The 11,640-nt window shown below is 32.0% G+C and overlaps 1 protein-coding gene across 1 annotated transcript; it reads left to right on the top strand.

The window, feature by feature from the left end:
* Positions 1-380: 380 nt before the first annotated feature.
* LOC111617544 (transcriptional regulator ATRX homolog) lies at positions 381-10,665 on the top strand. The gene is made up of 4 exons (XM_023358823.1): positions 381-584; positions 1,243-1,389; positions 1,704-1,848; positions 10,361-10,665. The coding sequence occupies exons 1-4, from the start codon at positions 504-506 to the stop codon at positions 10,663-10,665; spliced, it is 678 nt and encodes a 225-aa protein (XP_023214591.1). The 5' UTR covers positions 381-503.
* Positions 10,666-11,640: the final 975 nt, after the last annotated feature.

Here is an 11,640-nt window from a genome sequence, read left to right as displayed (position 1 = left end):
TTTCAAAAGTTTATGTTAGGCTTAACATCGACGAAAATTCAACGCGAAGTGACACACAACAGAGAAAAATTTCACCATGGGATAGGTTATATTTTTTCGTGCATAATCGGTTATCCGAAAAATAAGTTATCCGAACAATCTTGATCCCCAGTTGATTCGGATAAACGACACTCTACTGTACTTGCATACTTGAAGAATACAAGCATGACATTTACATTTGAATGGCAAAATTTGTGTTTAAATCACACAAAATTTAAAATACACAAGTTGTGTAGAATGCAATTCTCTTGTAATTTGAGACCACTCTATGTATGTATGTACATACATATAGTGTGTGTAGTCTGTTGTGATAAATATACAAATATTTCTGTTGTAGGAAGAAAGTTAAAAGAAAATTAATATCATCTTATGATGAAATAGAAAGAAGAAAAGAAAGTAGTACTGACAGTGATTCAGATGTGTCTTCAGAGAAGAAAAGTCAAGTGAGAAGTTATAATAAACAAATGAAAAAAAGGAGACGAATAAAACAGATGTCACAGTCATCTGAAGATAACAGTGATGACGATGTTCAAATTATTTCAGAGGTTTGCCAGTTTTAAAAATTTTAATGTATTTTTTACTTTTATTATACTATGTTTTACTTAACAATGATATTTTGGATTATTAACTTGATAAGTAAGTTACTACTGAGCAATTCAGATCTTTATGTTTTTGGAAATACAGTAGAGCGTCGATTTTCCGAATCAATTGGGGACTGGGGTTGTTCGTATAACTGATATTTCGGATAACCAATTTATGTACGAAAAAATAGTTTAACGTATCCGATGTTGAAATTTTTATCCGTTGCGTGTCGCTTCGCGTTGAATTTTCGTCGATGTTAAGCCTAACAAAGACTATTGTATCGTTAAAAATTAGTTTTTTGTTTTGTACAAACAAAATAAATATATCGAAAAATATAAAAACAATAAAAAATTATACTTCAGAAGTTAATTTAGTATCAAAAACGTAAAATATTTGAGTAGCCGAAGATATAGCCAAAGATTACAGCACCACAGCACTGGTGAAAATTTAAATTTGTCGACTGGAAATCCTTTGGATAACGGACGTTTCGGATAACCGACCTTCGGATAAACGACGCTCTACTGTATTTCAAATTTTTATTAGAAATATATGATTTTTTATGTTAAGATTCTAGTTCAGCATAAAAATTTTATGAATTTTATTAAATATGCTCATTTTTAGAATCAAGATCAAGGAGATACACCCATTGGGAAAGGAAGAAAAAATATCAGAAAATTGATATCTGATAAAATGTTGAGAGAAGAAACTAAAGCTGCTGCTCAAGCTGAACTAGAACGAAAAAGGCGTATTTTAGAAAGACAAAAAGCAGTAAGTTTAATTGTTATATATTGAGAATAAATTGAAGTTATGTTAAAATTCTAGTTTAGCAGAAAAGTTTTATGAATTTTATTAAATATGCTCATTTTTAGAATCAAGATCAAGGAGATACACCCATTGGGAAAGGAAGAAAAAATATCAGAAAATTGATATCTGATAAAATGTTGAGAGAAGAAACTAAAGCTGCTGCCCAAGCTGAACTAGAACGAAAAAGGCGTATTTTAGAAAGACAAAAAGTAGTAAGTTTAATTGTTATATATTGAGAATAAATTGAAGTTATCTAACATTAAATTGTCATCTTTTAGTACAATCACACTGTTATAGAAGTTACTGAGACTGGAGAGTGTGTAACTAAAAAGCTAGTTCTAGAAGTTGATGAAGAAAACAAAGAAGAAATAATTCAAGTACATCCAAGTCTTATTGTTAAACTGAAACCTCATCAAGTAGAAGGTAATTCAATTTTCATAATAATGTTTTTAGATCTAAATAAAAAAACATACAGTATACCTCTTTTATCTGATATTGGATAATACGAAGTCCTGTTTATTATTGGGACCTTGAATAAGTTCTCACTGTTTTCCAACAGATGGCATTACCAGAACTGCATGTGTGTAGTTTAAGATGGTGGTGCATCTGTAAGGAAGTACCATAAGCAAGCGTGTAATTCATTATATGTCATTTTCCGAAGTGTAAACAACTTTTTTTTCATGGTGTTAAATATGTCGAGTTTCGTGCCAAAAAAAGAGTATTTGCGGAGAATTTTATTGCACTATTTTATTAAAAAAAAATCTGCAGCTGAAGCACACAGAATTCTTGTTGAGACTTATAGTGACCATGCTCTGTTGGAAATAACACACAGAGATTGGTTTAGATGCTTCAAAAATAATGATTTTGATGTTGAAGATAAAGAACACTCTGGTGCACCAAAAACGTTTGAAGACAAAGAATTGGAGGTATTACTTCATGAAGACTCATGTCAGACACTAGCTGAACTTGAAGAATCATTAGGAGTTGATCACACAACAGTTTCGAAACATTTGAAAGTATTAGGAATGATTCAAAAGCAAGGACATTGGGTGCCGTACAAGTTGAAGCCGAGAGATGTTGAATGGCATGTTTTCATGTCTGAACCATTGCTTCAATGGCAGGAAAGGAGAGGTTTTTTGCATCGTATTGTGACTGGCAATGAAAAGTCGATACACTATGATAACCCTAAGCGTAGAAGATTGTGGGGGTAAGTCCGGCCATGCATCAACATCGTCAACAAAGCCATGGTTTGAAGCTTCTGCTCTGCATTTGGTGGGATCGGGTGGGTGTTGTTTTTTATGAGCTGCTCAAATCGAACGAAACCATCATGGGAGATCGCTATCAACTATAATTGATGCGTTTGAGCCAAGCATTGAAGGAAAAATGGCTGCTATACGAGCATCGACGCGACAAAGTGATTTTGCAATACGACAATGCTTGGCCACATGTTGCACATCCAGTGAAAACCTACCTGGAAATGCTTAAATGGGAAGTCCCACCCCACCCGCCGTATCCACCAGACATTGTTCCTTCTGATTATCACTTGTTCTGAACGATGGTACAGTACATGGCCTGACTGAGCAGCACTTCCATTCTTATGAAGATGCCAAAAAATGGGTAGATTCTTGGATAGCCTCAAAAGACGTATAGTTTTTCCAACATTTTACGACTTTTTTTTAAATACAGCATTAATTTTCACGAAAAAACAGCGAGAACCTATTTAACGTCCCAATATAAAGTAATTTTCCAGTCTTGTGAGCAGAGATAGGAATTTTAATGTAAAGCTGTTCAGTTAATACGTAATACAAAGTGCAGTTATGGTCCCCAGAATATGCAAGTTTTGCTGTTCAGGTTTGTTAATACAAAGGTAATACATACCATAACTTTTAAGATGTCATGAGTCTGAAGTGGACATTGACTTTGATGTCAAGTTCAGTCTTTGTTTAGTCATGGCATTTATTGTCTGCAGCCCATGCATGTTAGTCTTATATGCTTTTTCACTTTGGAAAAAGACTAAGCAGGAGTGCTGGTTTTTGCAAATGATTGGAAATGGTAAAATGCATGTACACAGACTTATCACTAGAGATGAAACTTAAAATCGTGGACGAAATCAAGAAGGTAGGAAAGCTTAAAGTAACAGAAGCAAACAAGTTTAGTGTGCCACAAAATACTATTTTGATGGTTTATAACATTTAGAAGATAGTACTAAGAAAAGAAAATGCATTGGAAGAGCAAAATTTAAGAGTTTAGAAGATGGCCTTCTGGAATGGTTCTGGCATATATGTCTGCATTGAACATGCCCTTTTCTGGGCCAATGATGAAAGAAAAGACTGATGTTATTAGACTTAGGCTGTGTGTAGATAGGTTCAATTGCAGCAAAGGTTGGATGCAATGTTTTCAGGTTAGTTTTTACAAAAGACTTTTATATTTTATGTCTTATAATTTTGTAAATTTTTTCTTTCAAATACAGTAAAAGAAACAGCAACTTTGTTTAGAGATTTTACAGCAATTTTAAACAACAAATTGTTAGATGATTCAGACATGTGGTTGTGAGGAAGTCATGATGTCATTAAACACCTGCAGGTTCAACCATTTTTGTGATAAAATTAATTAAGCAAAAATATAACAAAATTTGTGTTTCAGTGTTAATATATAGTAATGCTATAGTAATGCTATGGAGATTACTGTAAAAACGATTTTTGATGAACAAAAATGGAAATAACATAAAATTGATTCTATTCATATGATTGAAATTTTCTAGGTAGTAGTAAATAGATTTTAAAATATCTGTTAAAATTTGCAAACTTGCATGTCAATTGTTTGCATGGGAACAACTAACTTAAAACCAGATTACTTGGTCATCACATATGTCATCAACAAGTGGATTTTTAACACTTTTAAACAGCCAATAGCAAATTTAAATTTTATAAAACTCATATACTTATGAATTGAAATCATTTGCAGCAAAGACATGGTATAACATGGCACTGTGTTTCTGAAGAGTCAGTATTGGTTAACAAGGAGGCAGTGGATGACTGGAAGACAGGTCACAAATCCGTTTTAAATTCATATGAAGCAAGGAATATGTTTAGTACAAATGAGATTGTTTTGTAGGCTGCTTCCTAATAAGACTTTGCTGTGAAAGAGGAAAGTCTTCTGGGAAAGCTGAGTAAGGAACAACATGGATGGGACTGAAAAGCTTCAATCTTTGGTTGTTGACAAATCAGTGAAGCCCAGGTGCTTCAAAAATATAAGCCACAATACTTTCCTTGTGATCATACTGTAAATACCATAGCTTAAGTCAAAACACAGATCTTTCAAGATAGATGCAGATGGCACACTATAAAAGGAATATGCTTTTGGACCAATGTACTGCCCACCATACTGAAAGGTACGTCTCTGAAAACATAAAGCTACTCTATCTTCCAGCAAACACATTATCTCTGTTGTAGTTACTAGACCAGAGCATAATCCATCATTTGAAAGATTTATTGAGGATGACTGATAAAATATTAGTGTGTCATGTAGAAGACAAAGAATACCTTGCCTTTATAATGGAGCATTCTCAATGCACTAAGGAATGGATCTTATTCCTGAGAAAAAGTTTTATCTGAAGTGAATTTCAATTGCTTTAGGAAGGCTTGTTTTATTTTTTTGTTTTAAAGTAGATGTGGAAGATGGGCCAGAAATAGGCTATGAAGATCATTGAAGAAGAACGGACAACTCTACAGGAATCATTAATTCTTTAGTCTGATTTTAGAGACTACATCCAAATTGATAATGAGTTGACAACCAGCAAAATTCCCATGAAGGAAGAATTAGTGAGAAAAGACAGTAACATCAAAGGAGAAAATGAAGTGGAGGCAATAGATGGTGAAGTAGAAGCAGCAGGTTATAGCTTACTGCCATAAGCATATGCTGAGAATGCACTGGCAGTGCTGGAAAATGTGTTTGATTGAGTGCCAGAACTTTGAGTCATTTCATTTGACAAGTTAAATGATCTTGTAAAGAACACATATAAGAGAAAAATAATGCAAATGCATATTGATTCATTTTCAACTGACTTTAAAACATAGCTTATATTAATAAAATATCACAACTTTATTAGTGAAACTATGTACTCTAGTTGTTTTGATTAATGTTTTCAGCACAGTGTCATACCATCCTAATTAAAATACAGCTGTGTTTTAAGTTATTTGCTGAGGGACAGAAACATCACGTTTGAATTGAATTTGGTTAACATGAACCAAAATATTCATTATATCTGCCTTTTTTTTTTCTGTCTTTTAAACTTCATAATAAAGAGATCATACTGTATGTACAAAACTAGTGAACTAGTATTAATTATAATTGCTTGTTTATTTGAAGGAAATGTAATAATGCTAAAATATCACTAATCTAACAAAAATATTAATTATTTTCATTTTAAGTATGTACAGTACATTACTCAAATAGTATGCAGATATAAAATCAATAAATTAGGAAATGATGAACAGCAAATTAACAAACAAATTATATGTACTGTACATTCAAACCATAATTTAACACCATCATTTGTTGATTTCTGAAATTTGCACTAAACTTAAGAACCTGAAAAAATGAGAATTATAATTCTCATTGTTTTAGTTACTTAGTATAGACTTCATTGGTCTACTGTTTCCAAATTACAGACCTTAGATTTCCACTGTCATTCATCTGTAGATTTTTCCATCCATCCTTTCTTAATCTTGAGAATGGAGTGAAGACCAGATATAGAAAACTTAGGGCCAGCAGCCCTGATTAACTATAAACTAACTTAATTCAAATTATTTCGTATAAATTTAGATAATTCAGGTTTTGCTCAGGAAGTTGATATGAGATTGTGTGGTAGTTGGAATAAAAGGATAAACTTTAAAATATGAGGTAAAAAAATTTTATTGAAAACATATTTTTACTATTAACAATACTTGTTTATAAACAACATTTTTCATCTTGTTATCTGGGGTATGTTGCTTCCAGTGGTGGTAATCAAATTTTTCCATTCATGCAACAGAATCTTAGTGTTTTCTCCACTGAATTTTTTCGCGTTGCAAAATTGGCAGATGTTATCCATTTTTCTGATTAGAACATGTTTGTGTTTGTTATATTCTTTTGTTGGGTCGTAGTGGAATGCTTCATTTGTTAGGTTGCACTGTTTACTTGTCCTCATCTGCGCTTCTCATAGGGTGATATTTGCATGGGTGGCTTGTGTTCGCAGTTTTTTATTATAAGATTGTGTCAATTTGTTCAATTTGTTGTTCTTTGGTTTCTCTGCTTCTCACGGTGCTCATTCTTGTTCATTGGAAACGAAAACGTGCCTCGCGCTCTTTGACTGTTTTGTTTTTTCGCTGTTCTTTTTGTTTTTGCCGTTTTGTTTCAGAACTGGCAAGAGCTCTTCCTTTTTTAAGTTTGGGCATTGTATAAAATATAAATCAAATCAACTTTTTATTAACAAATATTCTAAGTACATTTTACACAGTTTTCACACTTTATTTTCGATTTATATTCAGTCACTGTATCACTTTGACTGCTCACACTTTACTGTTTGTTTTTATTCACTCACTGCACTACTTTGGAATTTTTGCTTCTTTTTCGGTTTTTCCCTTTGTCACTGATAAGAAACTGACATTTGAACCCATGACGGATCTTGCTTTATATACCCCCACTAGTGGGTAGTCCCACCCATACAAAAAAGGCTTTGAATGGTCCACAATGTTCCAGAACAATCCACAACATTCGAGAGTGTTCTGGAATGTTCCACAATGTTGCGGGATGTTCCCAAACGTTCCAGAACATCCCGGAACATTCTGGAATGTTGTGGAATGCTCTCGAATGTTCTGGACTGTTCTAGAAATTTCTAGAGGGTGAAACTTCCAGCCCTTATATCTTCAACAGCACACCCTTCAGGTGAAAATGGGAACCTTCTTCATGGATGGGGGATAGAGGGCTGATGCACCATATAACTCCCTTGATCATATCTGGACTCGTTTTTGAGTTTGTGGCATACACATTGTACACTTTGTAAAGTACTATATTATTTTTCTGACTTTTTCAACGATTATCGACACGACTGTGTGCCAGAAATAGCCATTCCCTAATGGGTACTTTATGCGGATTCGTGTTAGTGTGCCAGGCCTGGACTTTAAGCATGCACCGAATTAAATAATGACAAAGTTTGTCAATAACAAATCAAATATTTAATAAATAATTCTAATAACTATATACAATATTTTGTAAAATCAAATAACAAATTTATTCAATGAAAGTCAATAAGAATCAACTTGACAAAACTCAAATCAATCTATTTTCCAACTTAATTGTATTCCCCTTTGTAATTCGATAAAATCAAAGACTTAATTTATGTACAATAATTCTTATGAATTAAAGATCCTAATTGTCAACTCAATATACTAGGAACCTATTTCCTCAACTATCAAGACTTTCTCTATTTGTCAATTCACAAATCAAATAACTTAAAAATCGCCTTGGACTATTTGATCCTATCGGACACCTCTCTCGTTCACTGCTACGAAGCTCACCAAGCTCGTTGCTATCAGAAGCTCACCTCGTCCGTCTTCACTTGAGGTTCAGTCTTTATACTGTGAGGTGACGTCACAATTCTGAATGCAATCACTCCCCTCATTTACATACTTATTTGCTAACAATAAACTTTTTCTATTTGTCTGGCAGCCTATTTTTCCGACAATACTTGCTAATCTTTTACATTATTCTTTTTGACAATTTTGGGGATGTTTTTTATTCTTTAAGGTTTAGTGAGTCCCTAAGTTGTGCTTGTGGGGTCTCCCCCCTTTTCTTGGTGCGGACCTACTTTTTTCCGCTTGGGAGCACAAGTGTGCACGAGTTTTTTCTACGGCACTTTTCTCTCGTTGGTGAGTTGGTTTCTCTTCTATTTTTAAGTTTTTAAGGTGAATGGTGAGGAAACCTTCGTCCTAACAAAACATAAGCCCCAAACAAAATATAATAAAAAGCAAAAATAAAAGTAAATAAAATATAATGCTCGGACTTGGTTTTTTACAACTTACTTTTATAATATACAGTAGAACCTCGATTATCCAGACCTCTATTATCCGGATTTTCGATTATCCGGATTGTTCAAAATAAACAAAAATTTTACAAATTTGCTGATTTGCACTTGGTGAATTATGATACTGTTTATGTACGTGATGGAATGCATAACATTTTTTGTTTCAACATCATCTCACCCGGCACAGTAGTCGTAAACTCTTAAATATATTTTGTGTCGTAATAAAAATATAACTTGACATACATATTTATAAATAATTTATACTCAAATTACATCATTTCTATAACCAAGGGCGGCATAAGGCATGGGCAACGTGGGCCACCACCTATGCCTCGCGCCTCAAAGGTTTATGCATTACTTAAAAGCCGAGAACGCAACGAAAAAATTTTACTCATCATAAAACGATAAATAGTTTGTCAAATTTTTATTCATAAAAATGCAGTTTCAACTGCTTTTTATTTTATAAAATCCGTCTTTTTGAGCCGCCAGAGGGCCTTTTAAACAATAGCTAGTCTGTTAGCGCTGGTCAGTAGTAGTTCAAATTCAATAAAACATTTGTTTCTTGAGAATTTGATCATGATTTAAATACAGTATTTATTTTTAAAATTAACGATATGTCTTTGAAAAGAAAACGTGTTGTATTATCATTAAAAGACAAATTAAAGTATTTGTTTCGATTATCCGGATTTTTCCGTATCCGGACTACCTTCATGCTTAATTAGTCCACATAATCAAGGTTCTACTGTATATTGATTTCAAAAAAAAAAATTTGAAAAGGGAAAGTTGCACCTGATTTACATGCAACTTTCCTTTTAAAAAATATAACTTGACATACGTATTTATAAATAATTTATACTCAAATTACATAATTTCTATAACCAAGGGCGGCGTAAGGCAACGTGGGCCACCACCTATGCCTCGCGGTCCGAAGGGCCTCGCGCCTTGAAGGTTTATGTATTACAACCGACATAGTTACCCACAAGATTCATATGTTCTATAAACTGTTGGGTAGAGGCAAATTGTCAGGTTTTAGTTTTAGATGAGTTTCAGATCTATACATTTACAGTGATTAAACATAGAAACTATGCAAGTTTATATTTAGTATAAAAAGTTGACATTGAAAAGAAAGTGAAGAGAAAATGTGATATTGATGCTTATTGCTAGAAACTTTTAAACGTAGTTTAATATCAAAACAGATCATTTTGACTTGAATTTCCACATATAATTGAATTAAAAAGACTCAATGATATATATCATTTTTTTACAGTGTTAGCTTTTAAAAAGGATATGCATTTTATTTTTAAGCTATAAAACTTTTGTATTTAGATTTTAATAGTTGAAAGTAAAGTTGTGTAAAACTTTGCTTACATTGTTAAGTTTTGTATTTACCTTTGTATGCTCTTCATTTGATTATATATTTGTATATTATAAACAGTGAGACTAATTCTTCAAGTTCTCTGTATTTCTTGTATATTTTGGAAATAAATAAATTTTTCTATTGAAGATGCTTCTGAAGGTGAAATGACATCATTTTGAAATGTTTTTTATTTAAATATTAAAATGTATAATTTATAATGTAAAGTATAAATGTATAATTGCATAGTATTTATAAAATATAATAAATATTTTATAAATACTATGCAATATAGAATAGTGTCACAAAAGAGTTGGAATAATGAAATCAAATTGCATTTAGAATGAAAACAGAGTTTTCTCTAAAATAATAAATTATAATTAATAGAGAATCATTCTCAAATTATTGTTGGAATTTCTTTAAGTCATTAGCAAACATAACTAGAATATCAGTATTATTATACAATCTGATATAATTAGAATATCATTCAATAAAACATTTTCTTTTTCTATCCACAGGTGTCAAATTTATGTGGGAGGGCACAATAGAATCATTAAAACAATTGAATTCTACTCCAGGATCTGGATGCATTTTGGCACATTGTATGGGTTTGGGTAAAACATTACAGGTTATTGTTTTTACTCATACATTATTGACAAATGAATTTACTAAAAAAGTTATTAGAACTTGTTTGGTCATATGTCCATATAATACTATACTAAATTGGGCTCAGGAATATGAAACATGGTTGGATGAAGATGAACTTAAACTAAGTGTAAGTTTTTTATTAAAGAATATATTTAAAATCTCTATTCTTTTCTAAGTTTATGAAGTTAATGAATTATCAAATATTCTTTGGATATTTATATATTTATTGTTTTCTTTAAATTACTTGAGTTGTAATAACAAAGTATTTTTATTTTTCCAGTTGCTTGTTATACTATTTGAGAGATAAGTTTAATAAGAATAATTTTAGTAAAAATGAGTAATATTTTGGAGTCAAAAGATCTAAATTTTACATATTATATAAATAATAGAAGTGTTTCAAAATTAAAAAAAAAATTATTTTTCTATTATTATACAGGGTGTCCCTTTAAAATTGGCTGAATAAGATGATGAAAGATTAATAATGTAAATTTTATAGGGGATATCTACAAGAAAAACTTTGAGACCAAACTCAGAACTAAACACAAACTGAAGGAAAGTATTTACAGAAGCTTTTATGTTGTTAACATTGGTATTTTACATGAGGTCAGTCTGAATATGATTATGCATACACAAAGGTGTATATTAGGGGTGTCCAACCCATGTCCCGCAGGTTGCATGTGGCCTAATAAACATGTAAACAAAACCGACAAATGTTTTAATTAATTTATTTATTTATTTATTTCAACGGCATAAACTCAAAAAAGTAGTTTCACAAAGCCTTAAACCTTTATACATATTTTATTTTTGATTGGAAAGGAAATATTTTCAAATACTTGGAAATGTGTGAATGAGGAAGGTACAAGGTCTGTTCAAAAAGTATCGGACCTTTTTTTTTCCGCGTAAACCAATGATGCACGNGTACCCTTTGTACATAGTTGTACAAAGAAGTTTTGTAGGCCCTAATTTTTTACACACGCTAAACGAAAGTAAAGCCGCAAAAACTATACCTAATTAATAATAATACTTCTTAACGCGAGCGAAGCCGCGGGCAAAAGCTAGTATTATATATACTTGTGGTCCAAAATTCCTTGACTTCTTCCAGTGCGGCCCAGAGAAACAAAAAGACTGGACATGCCTGGTGTATATATAC

The sequence above is a fragment of the Centruroides sculpturatus genome, unplaced genomic scaffold (assembly GCF_000671375.1).
Source record: "Centruroides sculpturatus isolate CEXI.00-Female unplaced genomic scaffold, Cexi_2.0 scaffold2625, whole genome shotgun sequence".
Lineage (NCBI taxonomy): Eukaryota > Metazoa > Arthropoda > Arachnida > Scorpiones > Buthidae > Centruroides > Centruroides sculpturatus.
This window is presented reverse-complemented; position numbering and strand designations above follow the sequence as displayed.